Source organism: Camelus dromedarius, chromosome 15, assembly GCF_036321535.1.
Source record: "Camelus dromedarius isolate mCamDro1 chromosome 15, mCamDro1.pat, whole genome shotgun sequence".
Taxonomy (NCBI): domain Eukaryota; kingdom Metazoa; phylum Chordata; class Mammalia; order Artiodactyla; family Camelidae; genus Camelus; species Camelus dromedarius.
The window spans coordinates 30668158-30690634 of record NC_087450.1 but is presented as its reverse complement, the minus strand read 5'-3'; the positions used below and the strand labels follow the sequence as shown (position 1 = coordinate 30690634).

The window sequence follows — 22477 nt, the reverse complement described above, 5'->3', positions numbered from 1 at the left end:
TCAAGCCCTGGATGAGTGAGAGGATTTACTGGGGTGGAAGGAGTGGAGGCAGGAGTGGATAGGATAGAGGTCACTGGTTCTCATCTCAGCCTGTGCATCAATGAATTTGACCTGCCTCACCAAAGAGCTGGGTAGATTATTTGCCATCTCCCACTGGGGCTGATGAACAGTTCCCCAAGTGGGCTCCTACCTCCAGTCTCCTTGCCTCCAGTGTGTCCTCCAGACAGTGGCACTAGAATAATGTTTTAAAAACCTTGCTCTTCTGGTTTCACTTGTATTTAAAGTCTTTCAATGAGCCCTTATCACCTCCCCTCCTCCCACCACCAGCAGAAATAGTCTAATTCCTGAGCAGGGCACACAGCACCATGTTATCAGGTTCTGTCTATCTTTCCAGCCCCATCTGCATCACTTCCCCTCGCCCATCACACACCATCACACTGAACTACACACGGGTCCTCTAACACAACTTGCTTGTTCACACCTCAGGACCTTTGCATATGCTCTCCGCTCCCCCCACAACACTTTGCCTGAAGTTCTTTCCCCAGCTCAATTGCCAACACCCCCAGAAGCCTCTGTGTCTCTCTCTCTCTCTACCTGTCACTGTATTCCCACCATAACTTGTATCCAGCACTAGGATGGCACTTCCACATTGTATCACCACCATGCTATCATCTGTTCATGACCTTAGTGAAAGGACAGGATCAAATGGTATTCTTTGCAGCCCAGCAGCTAGCACAGGGCTTAGCTCATTGCTGGCATTCAGAAAATGTTCGATGAATGACTGAATTCACAACTCAAAAGGGGTCCATATAGAAGACACCCTTTGAGGATTCTGTCCTACTGACAAAGATCCCCTTTGCTCCTTGAACTGCCCCCAGACACCAGCAGGACTATAGGTGGACATCTGATCTGAGCTGGGCCACATGGATTCCCTCTCAGAGAAGAGGAATTGACTCTAAGAAAAGCAAATTTGTTTCTGGTACTACAACATGTAAACTGGGATGTAAAGTTTATGGGGTATACAAACTCCACCATTTAAACTGGACAATAGAGAAAGTTACTTCTTAAAAAAGAAAATGAAGTAGCCATCTAGAGGATTTCAGACAGCTTTCTGATTCCCAGTTTCAGCCCATCCCTGAGACTGTGACAGATTCTGGTCCTGAGCTTCTGTTTACTATAACCTGCCTCCTACTCTGTGTTTGATCTTCATGGGATTTCTGTTCCTTATACAGTCCTGAGCACGTAAGACAACCTCTGCCTTGGGAGAGTTGCTTGGGGGCTCTTTTCTTCAAAAAAAAAAAAAACTTCTATTTTAATACATAAATCACACTCAGACATAAATTAGACCTCAAATTACCATACACATGCAGAACCAGCTATATAATTTATGGCACCCAATGTAAAATGAAAATGTGGAATCTTCTGTTCAAAAAGTACAGGTAAAGGTACTAAAATACTTTGAACGCTTTCTCTTTTCTTCGGCAGTCTCTCTTCTGGCTTGTCATGGTATTTTTTCACTATTTAATGTCTAAGTAGACAAAAATTATAATTTAAAATCCTTAGCATGAATTTTATCATTTATTTCTCTTTTGTGCACTGCCCACATGGAGACTGTAAAAATGCCTGTATTTCTTGGCTTCTCCTGGAAGATGCATCAAGCAGGCCACACGAGATGAGCCTGAGCCCCCCACCCGGGCACTGAGTTGCCTAGTGGAGAACTCCATCGGGCACGGGATACTTTACACGGCAAGTGCAGACCCTCATAAGCTCCTGAAGGTCCTGCCCTGAAACTCAGGCCCAGCAACCTTGACTACTGCTGGGCCTTCTGTCCCACCCGCCCCCAGATCTGTATGCCGTGCCCAGGCTGGGGTCAGGGAAGTCAAGCCGGATATCTCCCACTCCAGTAGGCTGGCTGACCCAACCCACAGCAAGACAGGTGAATCGCAGGGTCTTTAAACCTCCAGAGAAGTGCTCAGTGTCTGGTGGGTGAAAGACCCGCCCTCACCGAATAACCAGCTGAAAGTGCCATGGAGCTGCCCAAGTGAGGCAGAGACGGCCACCATCATGCCCAGCCCTAAGACCCTGCAGAGCACACACGCCCCACCCTGACCCTCCCAGCATGCACATCAGGCCCTCACCACGGGCAGAGGGCAGCAATGTTCACTGGGTGAGGGAGGGAAAGGCTGGGTCTTGGGGCACCAGGGAGCTGGGAAATGGGTGGCCAAGAACCCATCCCAGGGAGATGTGTAGGCTTCAGGAGTTGGTTCTACACATGAGCCAAGGCCCAAGTCCCTGGCACAGGCTCCAAAGTCCCACTGAGCTTCAATTACAGAGCACACATTCAAAACTAAAATTAAGAACTTTAAGGCAGTGGCTACAGAGTGTTAATCCCAAGTGCCAGGCTCTTCCGATCATGGAGCCCTGTATGACTGTGATCATCATATGCCCATGAAGTTGGCCCAGTACACGCAAAGAAGAATGCTAAACCTCACTAAATCACATAAGTACAAGAAGCTGAGAAAAAAGAATAAAAAACACTTCACATACATATTAACAAAATTCAGAACATTCAGACTCAGGTCAAGAATACCATTCACATCTCACCCGGAGGACGAGCTAAAGAGCTGATGTCTCTACTGCCTTCAACCCAGACCGCAGATCTGACCAGAAGTGCTGGTAGGTATAGATAAACTGGAATTAGGTTTCTAAGTAATAAGCCAGGCTTTATTCCAAAGTATAGTGCCTTTAGCTAGTCAAAGGGTATTTCATGAGGACACACTAATACCAGAGCAAAAAAGAGTTAGAAATATTACTAGTTTCCTTTGCCTTAATAACTTATGCTTTTATGGTTTAGCAGTTCAACATAAACATTATTTCTCAGAGCTTTATATAAAAAACTTCCTGTTAGCATTGGCTCCAAACAAGGCCTTTCGTATTTCTGGCATCTTTTGTTGGGATAAAAGATCCAGGCGACTTTCTAGAGTATTAGAGACCTTTATTCTCTGATCGCCACTGTAGATCTCCACACCTCCAGCTGCATTTGTGGCCAGTTGCACTTGGTCAACTTGGACTTCCACACATTTGTGGGAAACTGCCGTGTATTGGGGGATGGCTTTTTGCACTGCAGCCTCCACCAAGAGGAGGTCCTGTGGCCTGCAGCGCACAATCACCACGGGCTCCAGCAGTCGGAGCAGACCTTGGAGCACCAGTTTATCCAGCAGCCCCTGGTAGACTTTTGGATCTGCCACAATCCTGCTGAGTCTCAGCTTTGCATCATTCAGCAACTCTGAGATAAGGTCATCTCGGGCTCTTAGGACTTTCAGCCTTGCCTGGTTCCTCATGGTAGACATCTGGATTTTCTTCTGCTGCTCTATCTGCTTCTCTTTCTTCTCATAATACTCCATAATCTTGAGTCGCTGGGTTTGCACAAGGCGTCCTTTCTCGATGTTGAATTCTTCCTCAGCCTTGGCATCTATTTCTTCTGCCTTCTCATTGGCTTCCTGCTCAATGAAAGCCATCATGTGCTTAATCTGCTTCTGCACATCGACATCACTCAGGGCCATGGCTGCCCTTGGAAAGGGAGGCGGGGGGAGAACTGGTGGACCCTCTGGTTCCTTTGACTTAGGGCAGAGTTTCAGGAGTGTCTCCACAGTTCCACTTTCTGAGCTGTGGCGTGCATGAGAGGAGGAAGGAGACAGTCAGAATCCAAAGGGAAGGATTATAGAGACCATCTATTCATGACTCATTTCACAGAAAAGGAAACTGATGCCCAGAGAGGAAAAGCAACCTGTCCAAGGTCCAACCGTAAAAGAACAGAGACTCAAACCTGTGTTTCCAGAGATCCATCTCTACTACACTCACCACCACTTTGTCATCAATAATAATGAGACAATTAGGGCATACCTCCAGAAGATATCTAGTCAGCGATGGCTCAGTACACAGACAGCACGCTGAGAGAATGGAACTAGGAAGAGAAGAACTAGGCCCCAAATTAGGAGAAGGCAGGAAATAATAAAGACTAGAGGAGAAATAAATGAAATAGAGAAATGCAAAGAAATAATAAAACTAAGAGTTGGTTTTTGAAAAGATAAACAAAACTGACAACTTTTAGCTAAACTAAGAAAAAAAGAGAAGATTCAAATAGATAAAATCAGAAATGAAAGAGGAGACATTATTACTGATGCCACAGAAATAAAAAGGATTCTAAGGCTATGAACAATCAGACACCGACAAATTTGAAATCCTAAAAAATGGATAAATTCCTAGAAACATACAACCTACCAAGACCAACTCATAAAGAAACAGAAAATATGAACATATCTGTAACTAGCAAGGAGACTGAATCAGTAATCAAAACCTCCCAACGATGACAACAAAAAAGCCCAGGACCAGATAGCTTCACTGGACAATTCTAAAAACAAAAACAAAAAGCTTAAATTAATGCCAGCTCCTCACAAATGCTTCCAAAAAATTAAAGAGGAGAAAAACACTTCCAAGCTCATCTTAAGAGGTCAGCATTATTCAGATACCAAAGCCAGAAAAAGACACTACGGGAAAAGAAAACTGGAGGCCAATATCCCTAATGATCATAGATACAGAAATCCTCAACAAAATACTAGCAAACTGAACTCAATAGCACATTAAAAGAATCATACACTGTGACCAAGTGGGATTTATCCCTGGGATACAAGGATGGTCAAACATACAAAAATCAATCAATGCAATACACCACATTAACAGAATGAAAGATAAGATCACATGATCATCTCAATAATGCAGAAAAAGCATTTGACAAAATATCCTTTCAGGATAAAAACACTTAACAAATTAGGAATAGAAGGAAATTACCTCAATATAATGGAGGTCACATATGAAAAGCCCACAGCTAAAATCATTCATAGTCAACAGTGAAAATCTGAAGGTTTTTCTTCTAACACCAGGAATAAGGCAAGGATACTTACTCCTCCCACTTCTATTCAAGAGAGTATTGGAAGTCCTCGCTATAGCAATTAGACAAGAGAAAAACATAAAAGATATCAAAATTGGAAAGAAATAAAATTATCCTTATTCCCAAGTGACATGATCTTATATCTAGAAAACCCTAACAATTCCACACACACAAAAAAAATGTTAGAACTTAAATTCAGCAAAGTTGCAAGATACAAAACTAACAATGGTTTCTGTAAACTAGTTGTGTTTCTATACACTAAAAAATAAATAATCCAAAAGGAAAATTAAGAAGACAATTCATTTACAATATCATCAAAAAGAACAAATACTAGGAATAAATTTAACCATGGAAGCTAAACAATTGTACACTAAAAACTACAAATCACTCCTGAAAGAAATTAAAGATGCAAACAAATAGAAAGACATCCTGTGTTCATGGATTACAAAAATAAATACTGTTCATACTACCCAAAGTGATCTACAAATAGAATGCTATCTCTCTCAATGTCCCAATGGCATTTTTGAAGAAACAGAAAAAACAATCCTAAAATTCATACAGAACCACAAAGGACCCCGAATAGTCAAAACAATTCTGAGAGAGAACAAAACTGGAGGCCTCACAAGACAGTCTCTTCAGCAAATGGTGTTGGGAAAACTGGACAGCAGCATGTAAATCAATGAAGCTAGAACACTCCCTTACACCATACACAAAAATCAACTCAAAATGGATCAAAGACGTAAACATAAGACAAGATACAATAAACCTCCTAGAAGAAAATACAGGCAAAACATTATCTCACATACATCTCAAAAATGCTCTCCTAGGGCGGTCTACCCAAGCAATAGAAATAAAAGCAAGAATAAACAAATGGGACCTAATGAAACTTACAAGCTTCCGCACAGCAAAGGAAACCATAAGTAAAATGAAAAGACAACCTACGGAATGGGAGAAAATTTTTGCAAATGAAACTGACAAAGGCTTGATCTCCAGAATATATAAGCAGCTCATACGACTTAATAAGAAACAACCAAACAACCCAATCCAAAAATGGGCAAAAGACCTAAACAAGCAATTCTCCAAGGAAGACATACAAATGACCAATAGGCACATGAAAAAATGCTCAATATCACCAATTATCAGAGAAATGCAAATCAAAACTACAATGAAGTATCACCTCACACCAGTCAGAATGGCCATTATTCAAAAATCCACAAATGACAAATGCTGGAGAGGCTGTGGAGAAAGGGGAACCCTCCTCTACAGCTGGTGGGAATGCAGTTTGGTGCAGCCACTGTGGAAAACAGTATGGAGATTCCTCAAAAGACTAGGAATAGACTTACTGTATGACCCAGGAATCCCATTCCTGGGCATATAGCAAGAAGGAACCCTACTTCAGGATGACACCTGCACCCCAATGTTCATAGCAGCACTATTTACAATAGCCAAGACATGGAGACAGCCTAAATGTCCATCAATGGATGACTGGATAAAGAAGATGTGGTATATTTATACAATGGAATACCACTCAGCCATAAAAACCGACAAGATAATGCCATTTGCAGCAACATGGATGCTCCTGGAGCATGTCATTCTAAGTGAAGTAAGCCAGAAAGAGAAAGAAAAATACTATATGAGATCGCTCATACATGGAATCTAAACAAACAAACAAACAAACAAACAAACAAAGCATAAATACAAAACAGAAACAGACTCATAGACAGAGAATACAAACTTGTGGTTGCCAAGGGGGCGGAGGGTGGGAAGGGATAGATGGGATTTCAGAATTGTAGAACAGACAAACAAGATTATACTTCACAGCACAGGGAGATATACACAAGATCTTATGGTAGCTCACAGAGGAAAAATGTGGCAATGAATATATATATGTTCATGCATAACTGAAAAATTGTGCTCTACATTGGAATTTGACACAACATTGTAAAATGATTATAAATCAATAAAAAATGTTAAAAAAAAAAAAACTGTAGGCCTCACACTCCTACCTTCAAAATATATTACAAACCTACAGAAATCAGAACAGTGTGGTACTGGCAGACAGATAATCAACATAGCAGACTAGAGAGCCTAGAAATAAACCCACACAAATGCAGTAAAATGATCTTCAACAAAGGTGCCAAGACTACACAATAGAGAAAGGATAGTCTCTTCAACAAATGGTACTAGGAAAACTAAATATCCACATGCAAAAAAATAAAATTGGACCCTTATCTTGCATCGTACACAGAAATCAACTCAAAATGGATTAAACACTATCATATGATCCAACAGTCCACTTCTACATATTTATCCAAAAGAACTGAAAACAGGATCTCAGTATATTTGCATTCTCATATGTATTGCAGCACTATTCACAATAGCCAAGAGGTGTAAACAATCTAAGGGCCTACTGACGATTGAATGGATAAAGAAAGTGTTGCATATACATACAACGAAATATTTTGCCTTAAATACAACAAGGAAATTCTGTCATGTGCTACATCCTGGATGAACTCTGAGGACATTATGCTACGTGAAATAAGCTAGTCACAGCACAAATATTGCATGATTATACTTAAACGAGGTACCTAAAGTAGTCAAATTCATAGGAGCATAAAGTAGAATGATGGTTGCCAAGGGCTAGGTGGAGGGAAACTAGGAAGTTGCTGCTTAATGGGTATAGAGTTTCAATCACGCAAGATGAAAAAGTCCTAGAGATTTGTTGTACAACAGTGTACACAGAGCTAATACTGTACTGTAGACTTAAAAGCTTAAGAGGATAGATTTCATGCTACATATTTTTTACAATTAAAGAATAAAGGAAGGGTAGGGGGTACAGCTCAGTGCTGGAGCACGTGCTTGGTGTGCATGAGGTCCTGGGTTCAATCCCCAGTACCTCGTTAAGGGAGGGGGCAGAGATAGAATGCTCTCCCCAAAAGATGCACCACTCACCAAGCCTGACGGAAAAACAACTCAGTGTTTGTGACAAAGACCAAGACTTTGTGTTCAACCTTACAAATCTTACACCATAAGTTAAAAAGAAAATGATTTTGCCCACCCCTTCCCCATCATTTTAGGATGTAGTTTTTCTTAAACTGCACTTTTGTAAACAGAGCAAAACATGCTCTGCTCCTAAATAACACAAGTCCATTAAGTATCTTTTTTTAAAAAAGGGCTCCCTGAGTAACCCTGCTGGTCAGCAGTTGGGAGCCACTGTGAATGAAAGCCGAGAGACTGGGAGATCCAGGAAGCCCCAGGTTAAGTGTGTAGAGGAAAAAAATGTACCAGACGAATCCTTACCAGTCCCCTGCCAAGAGCCAGCCTCTCTGCTCTGGCGCCAGGCGTCTGTACACAGAATGTGGAACTTGGAACGCGCACTGGAACCTGGCACTGTGGCTTCCTTCTTTCTGCAGACGACCCTCGCAGTCTGACCAGGCAGCTTGAATCCAAAGAGCCAGGCTGTCACTGAGGAAGGCAAGCCAAGCTGACCCAGAGGAGGCCAAGAGGAATTTCCTTGGCACACAGGCCTCGGCTGGGGGCTACTCTTGCATGTCCAGAATCTCAATTCAGTTGGCACACAGTGGGCTTCAGCTCTGGGGTGGGCTCACATTAACCAAGCCATCAGACACAAATACGTGTGTGAACCCAGGCAGCCAGTTTATTAACTTACTGATGAAAAATACAGCTGTCATGTTGGCAGGTCACGGCCTTCTTTCCTTGTATGTGAATCACATGGGAAGCCAAATCCAAAGGTTGTTTCATGAGAAACCAGAGCAAGGAAAATTTGCCAGGTGGTCTTTATGAGTGTGACATCGGCCACCTGGGCTGGCGTGCTCCAGTCGGTGACGGACGACATCCTATCCAAGCCCAGATAAGGCTTAGGTAGGCCTCTCCAGCTTCCACAGTCTCGGTTCTAGAGTAAGACTGCTGGAATTCAGATCCCAGTTCTGCACTTAGCATTTGTATAACGTTAGGAAAGCAGTTCACTCCTCAAGGCCTCAGTTTCTTCATCTGTATAATGGAAACAATAGCATCCACATCATAGGATTATTGTGAGGCTTAAATGACAGAAGTGAATGGTTAGCATAATGCTAAGCACAAAGTCAGTCTTCATGCAGCAGCAGCATTCCTCCTCCTCCTCCTCTTCCTCCTATTACAGCTCCTCTCCTCCGCTTTAAGCCTCATTCTTCATCACAGTCACTCTTTGTGTGTACAGAGTACTTCGACTGATTTGATTTCCACTCCCTAAAGTAAGTAGAAACACATCCTAGTCTTGCTGCCTCGTGTTAAACTTAGTGGCCCTGCATGGAGTTTGGGAACCTCCCAACACTTCCTGGCGCATTCACCCATGGTCTCAGGTGGCCAGCCACATCCTTGGTGATGGTGGGTGAAGTCTGGGGATTCCAGGGCTCTTGAGCTGGGGAGTGGGATGGAGTCATCTCGCAGCCTGGCACACCGTCCCAGAATCTGCAGTCCTGAGTTCTCCTGCTTCTTTGGTGCACTTCCACTTCCAATCAGTTTATCGGTGCTGAGGCTGGAAGGCAGCTGCAGGGTGGGGCTGGGATAAAAGTCAGGGATTAAGCAATTGTCCCTGTAGGAATGCGGGTGCCCACGTAATGTGTCTGGCAGATGTAACTTCCTGTCTGTCTGGGATGGGGATTAGGAGCCCACATGGGTCTGTGGCTTGAACAAAACAACAAAACAAAGAAATGTGAAACACACATGCATCTGCTCTTGCCTGAGGGCCCAGGACCCTCCATTCCAATGAGGCAGGGTTGCCCTGGGAGTGGCATCCACCTTGCCAATGTTTGGGGCTGGGGGCAGTATCTAAAACTCTCCAAGACAGTCTCACTCCCATAAACTATTCACTACCAGGGTCTCTTCATTGCAACACAATCCCCCTACATTGACACATCAGGCTCAGCACCCCTAACAGCCCTTGATCCTACAGTTCTCCCCGCTATGATGCCTTCCTCTGTGTCTCTCTGCCAATCTAAAGCCCACCCGCGTCTTCAGCCCACTTGGAGCCCAACCACCTCCTTGACCTCTGGACTCCCCCTCAACATAATGACAGTGTGGCCTATTTTCCAGATATAATTCAGAGCTGGATTCTGTGTCTTTTGATGCTCCCATTACTTTGCTCCCTCCAGGAAATTCCTTGAGGACAAGAATCTCCTTTTTCAGCAGGGGTTAGATGCAGACAGGCGCAAGTTAAACATGAATTCATTGAATTAAGGGCTTGTCCTGGGTACAGGGTGGGAACCGCAGAGGGGGCTTTTTTTTTTTTATCGTGAAATATAATACTCATTGAGGAAAGTGAATGGCTGAATGGATTATGATGAGGCAAATATCCTGTAATCAGCACCCAGGTCAAGCAATAGGACACTGGACACTGCTAACATCCCTAGAAGCCCCTGCTTATGATCTTGGGGAAGAAGAAATTTCAAAACTGATGATTTTATATCCGTGGGCATAGGAGGGGTCCTTAGAGGAAGTGTGAGCTTGGAGATCTCTCTTCCAGAGTCCTCACTTATGTGACCCTGTGTGCACCCTGGGGGATCCACATCACCATGAGAGGGAGGAGGGGGAGGCAGACGTGCTTGGTGGGCAAAATGTGTCTGTCAGCCCGGAGCCCTGCCCAGACCCTGAAACAACTGTTCTTCCTTCCAGCTGGGATTTGTAACTGAGTCTGAGGGCAGGCGTGTCTGGGTGGGGGCTCCCTACCCGTAGCCAAAAGAGAAGCAGCACCAAACTTGGGCCACTGGACACTTTGAGGTTGCAGGGTAAGGGAGGGAAGGGGCTTTCCAGAGCCTGGAGGGCCCAGGAAGTGGGTGAGGAAGTTTAGAAGAACTATGACTCCTTTGGGGGATTTTAAATACTAAACACATGGGAAGGGGGCAGCCCCTTTTCTGTCCTTCAACAAATATTTGTTGAACATCTACTATATGCCAGGCACTGCATAGGCACTGGAGATAGAGCAGAGAACAAGGCAGATACCAGCCCTGCCTCCCACAACCACAATGTCAAGGGGGAGATGAACAGGTAAACAGGTAATCACACCATAGTGTGGTCTGTTAGAAATCAGCCATTTCAAGAAAACTACGTGAATGAAGGAATCCAGTCCCTGAAACCCCCTCCCAAGCTCACCGTAGGCTCTTTCATAATGTATTGCTCTGCTGCCAGGTAAAGCCTGTAGGGGGTGGTTTGAGACACACCATCAGTGACAATAGATGCTTTCATTGGAGGCAGGTCACCGACAACAAGTAGCAAGTTGGCAGCATTCACTGAGGAGGATTTATCCAAATAGATAAGAATCGATCAAGTTGTTACAGATTACCTGACTCGAAGCAAGGCCTTGGGGTTTCCTTGGTTCAAAAATGTGGAAAGGTACCTGGCACCCAACATGGGACAGGATTAGAGCCAGGAGAGGACACAGGCTGAGCAGCTGCCAGCTTGAGCTGAAAGAGTGGTCCTATGGGCAAGGTGTCAATCAACCCTGGGAGGGAGAAGTACAGACGGGCATTGAGGGATGGACAACTCTGAGAAGCAGGAGGAGTGAGACCATCTAGATGGGGAGAATGCTGTGGGAATGTGTAGGAGGTCTGAGTGCAGAGAACAGATTGGTTTGGCAGCAGCAGACAGGCCTGCAGGGGCAGTGGGAGTGAGCGATGTCTAGAAAGACGGTTGGAGTTCAACTGGGGAAAGTTTGAAATATCAGACTGAAAGCTGAGGCATTAGGCTAAGGAGATCCGTCAAAGTCTACTCAGCAGGGATGTAACTTGGCCAAACCTGGGTTTAGGAACATTAGCCTGATGCTGGTGTAGGCAAGAGAGTCTGGCATAAGCGAATGCCAGGTCCAGGCTGCATGGATGAGGACTTGGACAAGAATGCGAGAACAGAGGCCTGGGATGTGGTACAAGGAAATGTGGTACAAGAGCCGGCAGGTTTGATGACTCAGGGCACCTGGCAACACCCCTGCTGCAGCGCCCTCCTCATACGGCGGCGGAGCAGCTCTGCTCAGGGTGAAGGTGTGGGAAAGGAGGCCAGTGCACCCTGCTCCTGACAGAGCAAGCTGTGGGGAGAGAAGGCAACAGCCAGAGAGTTCATCTGGCCTGGAAGTAAAAGAAGACACCCAGAGCAGAAATCAAAAGTGCCCACAAAGCTGTATCTCTGCCTCAATTCGTGATGACTAATGGGCCACGTCCAGTTTTAATCTAAGAACTCCATCCCAGTGGCAAAGCGGCCTTTAGTAGGGGCTGGAGAAAGCTAATACCCACAGGTAATATAAACAAGAGAACCAGGCAGGGTCAGAAACATTTCTCCCAAAATAATTTATGTGAACTCACAACTTAATTTCTCCTTTTCAAACATCTGCAGCAAGGTTACTTATTTCAAAGAAGTCAAGTTCTCCCCAAGAGCAATTTGCCACAAAGTTGCATAGCCAAAGGTTTTCAGTGGTGGTTTCCCCTTACCCCCACAAAAAAGCCCTTCCATTTCATCCCTGTTTAAAGGGTCCAGGCATCTGCTGCCTTAGGAAATGGGGACTTGGGAGCGTAAGACCTGATATTTTAGAGAAGCTGGAAATCCCATTTTAAAAGTAAAATCCCATTTGTCCTTTTTCTTTTATTGTGGTAAAATATGCATAACATAAATTTTATCATTTTAACCACTAAGTAATGCTCAGTAGCATTAAATACCTTCACACTGTGCAACGGACACGCCATCCATCTCCAGAACTCTGTACCCATTAAACACTAACTCCCCATTTCCTCTTCCCTGCAGTCCCCGGCAACCACCATTCTACTTTGTGTCACTATGAATTTGACTATTCTAGGAAACTCATGTATGAGGGATCATTTAATATTTGTCTTTTGTGACTGACTTGTCTCACTTGTCTTCAAGGTTCATCCATGTTGTAGCATGGAGTAGAATTTCCTTCCTTTCTGAGGCTGAATAACATTCCATTGTATGGATATATCACATTTTGTTCCGCTATCAAGTGACACTTGGACTGCTTCCACATTTTGGTTAATGTGAACAGTGTTGCTATGAATGTGGGTATACAAATATCTGTTCAAGTCCCGGCTTTCAATTCTTCTGGGTATATACCTAGACGTGGAATTCCTGGATAATGTGGCAATGCTGTTTACTTTTGTGAGGAAACTGCTAGACTATTTTCCACAGTGGCTGCACCATTTTATAATCCCACCAGGAACGCAACAAGGGCTACAATTTCTCCACATCCTCACCAAAATTTTTTATTTTCTGGGTTTGTTTGTTTGTTTTAATCATAGCCTCCTTAATGGGTGTGAGGTGATACCATTATAGTTTTGATTTGCATTTTCCTAGTGATCAGGACGTTGAACATCTTTTCATGTGCCTACTGGTCATTTGCATATCTTCTTTGGATAACTGTCTATTCAGGCCCTTTGTCCGTTTTTAAAATTAGGGTTTTTTTTTGTGGTTTAGCTTAGAAGTTCTAATCACATTGTGGTCCTGAACGCTCAACCCCACTGACCTCCAACTGAATCCACCCACCTTAGAAAGCAGTTAAGCACCCATCAATTGTTACTTGAGCAGACCCTCAGAAGGTCTTCCTCAATCCATTTATCAAAGTATTCACCCCTCAAACAGGCCTCTTCTAAGGTGGGGGGGGGTGGGGTGGGAGTGGTTTGAGATTCTGGCTACATGATGAATGAGCAGTTTACATAGCTAACATTTATTGAGTGTGCCCCACATGCCGGGTGGTCACAGAACGTCACAGGATGGTAACTGAGAGTAGGAACCAGGAGGCATCTCTGCCTCCGATGTCTGCACAAGCCATAGCCCGGTGTCATGAGAAATGCGCTAGAGACAGAGCCTCAATGGTAAAGGTTTCCGTCCTGATGTCTCTCACTTACAGGCTGAGTGATCTGGATAAAGGCTCAAAATCTGCCTGAATTCCATCTGGATAAAGACACAAAGCCTCATGACATGAGGTGTGAAAAGGCTTTGCAAAGTGCTAGGTGAACATCAGGTGTCGTCATTTACAAAACACCATGCCAGTCACCCTGCCCTTCCTAGAACAACATTCCTCAAGCTGCCTGTGGGGAGGTAGGAGCAGGTCAGCAGTCAGAGCCCCAGAAATCCCCCAGGGGGCCAGTTGGCCAAGCTACCAGCCTGAGAGCCATGGTCAGGGACAGCCCCGAGAGATCTCAGATGCTCTGCTTGCTCAGGGACACCAGGAGTAATGTTTGCTACCAGTGCTCAGCTTGGGGGATGCATTCAGATGCCAAATGCTGCTTTAGTTTGGACAGTTTCTATTGCTATATCTTCGCTGTCACAGATATTTTCTTCTATAATGTTTAATTGTCTGTTAAGCTTAGCACTGAGTTTTTCATTTCAGGTATTGTATTCTTAAACTCGAGAAGTTTGACTTGGTTCTTTTTTTTTTTTTTTTAAATATCTTCCATTTCCTTCCTCCCCATGTTCACATTTTCCTTTAAATCCTTGGGTATATTTATAATTCCTTTTCAAGTCCTCACCTGCTAATTTCATTATCTCCGTCATTTCTGGATTTGTTTCTATTGCCTGATTTTTGTCCTGATTACATTTCCGTATTCTTATGCATATCTAGTAATTCTTGACATTCTGAATTTTATAGTGCTGCATGTCTATATTTTGTTATTGTCCTTTAAAAAAAATGATGAAATTTGTTTTGGCTACCAGTGATTGTAATAGCGGGTGAACTTGTTCTATATGAGGCTGGGGTTCTAGAGTTGCTTTCACTCAAGAGCTAATTTAGCCCTTCTATGAATGCAAACCCTTCTGGAGTCTCTACTGACTTCTCTGGAAATTCAACAAGGTCTCTTCACATTGGCTGGTTGAAATTCAAACTTCTCCCAGCCCTGTGTGAGCCCTCCAAACCAATCAACTCTGCTCTTTGGCAGTTCTTTGCCTAACATTGTGGAGTTTCACTCTATGCATGTGCAACTTGGTATTAGCAATAGAATCAAGAGGATGGTGCTGGAGCCTTTTCTACTGTGATACTTCCTCCTCTCTGGTACTCAACCTTGAAAAATCTTCTCAACCATCTCCTTCTTCACTAGGCAAGACCACTGTGGTCAGCTTCAGTTCCCCCACACTGTTCTGCAATTCAGAAGGTACTTCCAGCAGAAAGTTAGAGTGACAGTAGAGCTGGACTCGTTTGTTCCTTTCTTTCAGGAATCCCAGCCGTTTGCTATGTTCAATATCTAAAAACAGTGGTTTCCTATATTTTGCGCAGTTTTTTTAGTTGCTTACATTAGAAAGGTTTATAGGTTGAATGTGTCCCCCCAGATTCCTACGTTGAAACCTAATTCCCCATGTGATGGTCTGGAAGGTGATTAGGTCATGAGGGCAGAGCCCTCAAGAGTGGGATTAGTGCCCTTATAAAAGAGGCCCAACATAGCCCCTTCATCCCTTCTGCCCATCCCTACAAGATGTCTGCAACCCAGAAGAGGGCCCTTACCCAACCGTGCTGGTACCCTGATCCTGGACTTCCATCACCCAGAACTATGAAAAATAATTTCTGGTGTTTATAAGCCAGCCAGTGTATGGCATTTTGTTACAGCAGCCTGAATGGACTAATTTAGAGGCCAGTCTAGTATCAGTTACTTGGGTACGGCAGCAGTGGGAATCACTATTCCCTCTGCATGCAGCACATTCAATATAGCAATGCATCCTTCCAACCTCTTCTCACAAGGCTAAGCTGCAAGCAGGAGAAGATATCGGCGGCCGACTGAACAGAGGCGGAACCTCCAAGAATCATGCATAGCTCACAGAATCACAGGTGGGCTAGAGAAGCTGCTCAAGACTGTCTTAAAAAGAACCATGCCCAATACAGGCCTCAGGACCTGCTCTGATGAGAAAACCACTGCTGGTATCATTGCCGACAGCACACTCTAGACAATCAGTGTGTACAGCAGTCACTTCTGCACCAGGAACTCAGTTACACCACAACTAACACCACCGCCCATCCTTATGTGCCACTTCCTGTGTTCAGTCCTGAATTGTGTACCCAATGCTAAAGCTGCAGCCTCCAGAGAAAGTGTGCCCTGTATTTAACTCTAGTCATTCTAGATCTTGAATCTGACAAGGAGAGCTAGAATCTGTCATTTTCAGCTTCTACAAGAGATGATCTTTTTTTTTTCCCACCAAGACTCACAAAGGGGAAGATTCCCCAAATTCAAAATGTGGTTGTGACACTCAGTGACCAAAACAACCACTATGGAAGAACAATCATAAGTGAGTCTTGGTTGGTTTTCTGGCACTCTTAGTACTGAAGCAGGGAATAAAATCATTAATTTCACTTCTGGCGGAGGGATGTGTGATCTAGCCTCCTTTGGAGCTCATGAGAGGGGGTCACCTCCAGATCACATAAGTATTCCTTATCAGCAACCTCCAAGGAAGTGCTCTATGGTTCAGCAATGGTGGTAAAGCCATCAGTTATAGTGATTGGTCTCCTGACCTAGGTGGTGACAGAAGATAGTTAGAAATGAAGACGGGAAAACATTATTAAGGGTGCTCAAGCCAAAATTCTCAGAGGCTGAGGCTTACTTCTGAGTTTTGGAGATGTAATGAAGTGGAAAAAGCCATCTAAATGCAGTCTAGAAATATAACTAGAAATGAAAAGCATGTGAGCCAGATTTATTGGATATATTTATCATTCTGCTCATTAAGGACCATTGACCTTTAAGAAATTCCTGCAGTGTTTAAGCCATTAACATCTTAGGTTAAAAAAAAATGTGTAGTGTATATTACCTCTGAGCCCTAAGAGAAAAGAAAACAGGTGGGAAGTTTAATGATGGGAAGGAAAAGAGGGACTGGTGGGGCATGAGGCTTGTTGCTATGAAGGTCAGTCAGGTGGCGTCTGCGAAGCAGGAGAGCCCTGGGGAGTGAAGAGGCTGTAGCCTGAAGATACTGGGCATGTGTGGGGGAAAGAAGCATCACAGACAAGCAGAGTGGACAAGGTAAAAGGATGGTAACCATCTTGCCTCCTTACCAGTAACTCCAAGAAGGAACTTGGGAGTGTGAGAAGAGTACCTACCAATGGGTCAAGAATTAGGGATTCAGAGAAAGCCTGGACTCATGTATTGACAAACCAGTTGACTGATATTTGGAGCAAATCATAGGTTTGACTTGGATCCTTCTCACCTCCATCTTCCTTTGAAAGTTGCTTTTCCTCAAGTTCTTTATTTCTAGGATAGCCTGGGGGAGGCCTAGGAATTTTGACTGGTGAGCAACAACCCAGATGTTATAGATGTTGCTGGTTGCCTCCCCAGTATACATTCCTCCCCATCCCTGCCACCCACTGTGCAGGAACCATAGAATCTGAGTGGGAGTAAAATCCTGGCCTCAGGGTGGGCCCTGATGGGCCCAATCAGGACAGTCCCAACCCCTTGTCACAGTGGTTTCAGGGATGGGCAGCAAGCAGCCCAGGCCTAAGGCAACAAGCATCTGACACTGGTTCATGGATGATCTCAGCTGATCTGATCAGAGGAAGGCCAAGACTTTTGTGCAAGCTCTCCCTCCTCCTGGGTAGTGTGGTTAGGGGTGGTAATGCCTGGACTTGGTACATTTTGCTTTCAGGAGAGAAGGACATCTATGTAGGAAGTTGACCCAAAGAGAAGGGGGAAATTGAAAGAAGTACAGAAGAAATAGAACCAGAGTTTTGATCAGGCCATGCCTAAAGCTTGAGCTACTACTGCATGTTTCAATTAAAGAAATCTACATACTTCCATTGCTAATGAAGCCAGTTTGGGTTGCATTTCCTATTACTTGCAACCCAAAGAATCCCGTCCACGAAATCAAATGATCTATTGGAATACATTTTTTCATTTCTGGGGTAGATATGAGGGGCCACAAACAAAATGACAGAAAGGAAGCACATTTTAGAAAACTACTGTCTTTCTGGGGTTCTACTCTTGGTGTTATTCAGGCAGTTGGTCATATGGTTAAGCACGAACAGGAGATGGGAAAGTTTTTAAAAGTGAGGAAGCAAACCAAAGAAGTAGGGAGGCTAAAAACAGAGATGATTAAAAAGGAAAAGAGAGAAGGAGTATGTCAATGGGATCATAATGTAGAGGCCCAGGGTTAGCCTAGCCCTTCCCCAGGATGAGTTACGAAGCCCTATGGAGTTTGTCATCAACACATCCCTGCTACTCATGGCCTTCTCTTCATTTTTACTACCATGTCTGGTTCAGAACTTCATGACCTCTCTCTTTCTCACTTTCTCTGCCTTCACTCTCATCCCCTCTAAATCCATTTTCTGCACCACTCCCAGAGTGATCTTCTCAAAAAGCGCCTCAAAACTTGTCATTTTCCTACTGAAAAAATTTTGATGCCTCCTTCATGGGGAACATGGGAAAGAAACAGCATGAGCTCCAAAGACAGGTCACCTGGAAAGCTAGCTATGCTGCTTAGCAGCTGTGTGACTTTGGGCAAACTTCTGAATTTCTCCACACATCACCTATCTCAACTATAGTGATGATACTATCACAGTCAGGACTCCTTTGGTTACCAGGGCTGGAAAACCAACCCATAGTCACTAGGCAAAAAGGGAGGGGGACTTATTGACCAACTGAAGAAGAGCAGTACAACAGGGTCTCAGGGACAACCAGAAGCAGGAACTCACCAATACCCTGTGTGGTCTCTGCCTTTTTTGCAGGGCTGGGGAAGGGGGTTACCTCTCCATTTTTGTTTCTCTCTGCATTTTTGCTTCATTTCCTGGAATTGGCTATTTTGTGAAGGTCTGAAACATGAAACGTGAATGATCCACAGCCTCCAGGCTCACATCTTCCAGTTTAGTTAGTAAAAGAGGGGAGACTCCTGTTCCAAATCCAGAATTCAAACCTCTCAGGAAGGGTTCTGATCATCCCATCTGGGATCAGGTGCCCCACCAGGACTAATCCATGGGGGCAGGGGCAGGACGCATAAGAAGAAGGTAGCTTCCGTTTTAATCAGATGATCACAGAGATTAAATCAGAAAGAACATTTAGCAGAAGCAAAGGGTGCTGTTCTGAATAGACAAGGCTATAAATACTCTATAAATTTTATCTTGCTTGGTGTTTTGGGAGTGAAATAGGATAATCTACATACATGAACATCAAGTACCCAGGACAGTGTCGGGCAAAGCACAGCAGATGCTCTGCAAATCCTCCTTTCCTCCCTCCATCACATCCTCACTCCCAGAGCCACTCTTTCCCTAGCTAGCGCCTTTGTCTTTTGCTAAGTAGAAAAAGATGCCCCTCTGTGGGTAGATGCAGCCCCATGGCACAGGTCTGACAAGCAGAAATCGAATCTGTGATAAGAAAAAATTGCCCCTTCTTTCAAAGAATACAACCTTGGGCCAGGGTCATGGCTTTATGGGTATCACATGGGCCATATTTCTCCCTTTGCCGTTGTGCAGTACACAGATTGCCCAGCCCACGGGGGGCCCTGCAGGCCCCTTGACATGGCTTTCAGGGGCCTTGGACTGGCTGCATTCCATGGTTCCCAATTAAATACGCATTAGTTCCCCAGCACCACTAATCCTGCACTCTGTCTGCCCTACATGGCTCATTATTCCCAAGAGATTGTGCGCTGTTACTTCTTACTGGGGGGGCAAGGGCTGTCTTTCCCAGGCAGTCTTATCTTACTCCTATTAGCCTCTTAAACCCCAGACCAATGACACCCTTCTGCAAATCCTTTCTTCCTCGGCACACCCAGAGCTCGGTACTTACAGCCTTCCTGCTCTTCCAGAAGACTGTTCTTTATCCTCTATCACGCCACTGATCACGTTCTATGGTAATTATCTGTTTGCTTGTCAGTTCCTTTCTGTCTGTCCTGCCAGTGTTTGTGGTTCCCCAGCTCCTGGTCCCCTGCCCAGGAATAAAGCTCTATAAATGCTTGTTAAATGAAATACAGGATGAATCAAGGAAGATGAGGAAGTAGAGGAGAAGGCTGAGTAGAGACTCCACTGTTCTCCCACAGATCTGTGTGTGTTTGGGCATTTGCAGGTGACACAAAAGTAGGAGAGCAAGCCCAGAGCCTATGGTTTGCTTAGAAAGAAAGTTGCTTTCTGTCTTTCAAATCCCTGAAAGTTGAGAATTGCTTTTTACCACTTGAGGCATTATCTCCTTTGCTCATTGGAAAGTTATGTTTCTGTTGAGATCTCTTCGGTCTTTCTGGCTAACCCATCAGTGGGCTAACCTGGACATCCAGGATAACCCCCCTCCTCCCTCCTACTCCACATATAACTGACTGAATCAGCTCAGAGCTTGAAGCGCTCCAGGCAGTCAGTTTTGGCTTTTCTGTGGGCCAAAAGGATGAGGTCACCATCACCAGTGAAGTCACCATGGCATGATTCATCTGACATCAGTTCCCCACTTGGAGTGTTCTGATATTCCCAGAGCTTCTCCCAAAGCATGCAGAATCTGGAGTCCCTTCTGTATTTCAAGGTTCTGGAGCTGATTCTCTAGCTTCCCTGGATCCCTAGTAAATGTTCGCTCCTCTGAAAAGTAGCATACGAACGGGGAGGCCAGAGTCCTGAATGGGGGAGGCCCCCATCCTCCAGTCCCTGGAAAGACCTTGTGATCCCCCATAGAGGCCTTCCCCATATCTCCAGCTACTGCTTCTCTCCTGTTCCAAAGCTTTTACCAGGATCTCTCAGGACACATTCTGAAGGGTCCTAGAGTTCTCAAGGGTGAGCCCTAATCTCACCCTTGTGGATGAATTCACCTTTATAGATAAGAAAGCTGAGGCCGGGAGAAGAGAGGTGGCATGCTCAAGTTCACACTGCTAACTAGTGTCTTCTGGCTGAGTGCACTCCAGAAGCTCCTTAACCTCTCCTGACAGGCCCTCCTTCAAGAATTCGAGTCCCAACAAATGCTGCCTGAAGAAGTGCTCATGTAGGCAAAGGGGGCAAGTCCTCCTTTCTTCCTCTCTAGAAGGAAGTGGCAGAGACTGGCCTTGAACCAAGATCTGACTTCAGGCACTGAACTGCCTTCCTTAACCTGTCATTCAGTACCCTCCCGATTCATTGCCCAATCTAAAGCAGCCAACAGTGTAAATACCCAGGCTCAGATGCAAATGGACGTGTCTGCTGAGACATTCAGTGGGACTGTACAAGGAACTTCCAAGAATCCAGGAAGTCTTCCAGGACAATAGAAATCAGATTTGGGGTTTGAGAGCTGAGGCCTGGAAAGTGTGGCATGAAGACATAACTGAGCATTTTCCAAAGTCTGTTCCAAGTCTTTGAATGCCGGGATTGCTGGAAGCCTTTGAAATAACCATTTCACATCTCTGGGTCTTATTTTGCTTACTTACAACCTCAGGGAGATCTCAGGGAGATGGTCCGGTTGACCTCTGTGGTGCCTCTCAACACAGCATCTTCTGCTCCTGTGAATCGATGAAAGGAAGCAATTTATCTCCTGTCAGCAAGGGGAGGGAAGGTGTGGTGTTAACATGGAGAGTGCGTCGTAGATATCTTACGCCCCTCCCTCGCGCCCCCTTCCCCAGTGCCTAACCTTAGAAGCAGCACTGTTGGCCAGTGATTGGGACCTGGCCAGACGGGTGTTTCCAAGCTTTGCCCAGGCAGGAGGGCAGGGGTTGTCGCCTGGATTTCAGGCCAGTCACTCCTCAGAGATCACAACCTAACACCTTCGAGGGACACTGGGACTGCAAGGGGGCCTCAGGGAATGTCGCCTCTAGGGGGAGCATAGGTACACCTGCCGCATCCAGAAGAGACAGTCTCCCTTTTCTGGCTGGTTGGGGGGTGCGGCAGTAGTTCATGAAGCTGTAACTAACTCCCTTAGTCACCAGTTTCACAGTAAATGAGTCAAGCTCTGCTGTGAACGGTATGGGTTGGTGGTGGTGGGAGGGGAGACCAAGCAATAAGCCAGGAGCCCCTACTTTCCAGCTCAGGGACCCATCACCACTCCTCCCCCATCACCCGGCGCGCCTCAAAAAAAATTTTTTTTGAACTCTCTGGGCCTTTCTTCCTTCCCTATCTCTAGTTATATTGCGCACTTAGAGGCCGATAGGATGGATCCTGCCTTCCGGGTGGAGTTTAAATATATATGTATAATTTTGCATGACTATTGCGTCATCGCTGGAGTCGTCGTGGTTCCCCAAGAGGCCTCCACGTCTTCTCCCATCATCGGGGCCTTTGGACGTTTCTGGGTGCTGCGGGTACTTTCGCGAGGAGCCCTTGGCTCCTGCCGAGCGCTCGGCTCTCGGCCCCCTCCCCCAGACTCACCTACCTCCCCCTCCCTCTTCCTCGACTCCTCCTCTTCGCCCCCTTCCCGCAGCCCTAGCCGGGAGTCAAGCTAGGGTGAGCAGGCAGGGCCGAGCGGCGGCCGCGGGCGGGGCGCGGGGCGCGGGAGCCGGCGCACGAACGGAGGCGCGGGGCGGGCAGCCCGCATTCGGGGGAGGTGCCTCGGCCCGCCCTCCTCCGGGGCCGAGCCGGGAGGGGGCCCGGGCCCGCGCGGGGCGGAGAGAGCCGTCTGGCCCCTCCCCTCCGCCGCCCTC

The 22477-nt window shown here is 45.5% G+C and overlaps 1 protein-coding gene across 5 annotated transcripts; it reads right to left on the bottom strand.

Annotated features, from left to right (window-relative positions):
• Window positions 1–2706: 2706 nt before the first annotated feature.
• On the bottom strand, window positions 2707–22368 carry ATP6V1E2 (ATPase H+ transporting V1 subunit E2). 5 transcript variants are annotated; one of them, XM_031466955.2, is made up of 4 exons: window positions 22210–22368; window positions 21271–21346; window positions 8249–9506; window positions 2707–3666 (listed from the first exon to the last, which is right to left on the bottom strand). In XM_031466955.2, exon 4 carries the CDS (start codon window positions 3561–3563, stop codon window positions 2886–2888), a length of 678 nt encoding a protein of 225 aa, XP_031322815.1. In that variant the 5' UTR covers window positions 3564–3666; window positions 8249–9506; window positions 21271–21346; window positions 22210–22368; the 3' UTR covers window positions 2707–2885. The 5 variants fall into 5 exon arrangements, with proteins under 5 accessions (XP_031322815.1, XP_031322812.1, XP_031322813.1 ...); XM_031466952.2 differs by having other exon boundaries at window positions 21275–21346; XM_031466953.2 differs by having other exon boundaries at window positions 21275–21346; window positions 22206–22363.
• Window positions 22369–22477: the final 109 nt, after the last annotated feature.

Excerpts from the sequence above, each read along its gene's own strand:
- ATP6V1E2 (XM_031466955.2), bottom strand. The coding sequence starts at position 3,563 with ATGGCCCTGAGTGATGTCGATGTGCAGAAGCAGATTAAGCACATGATG.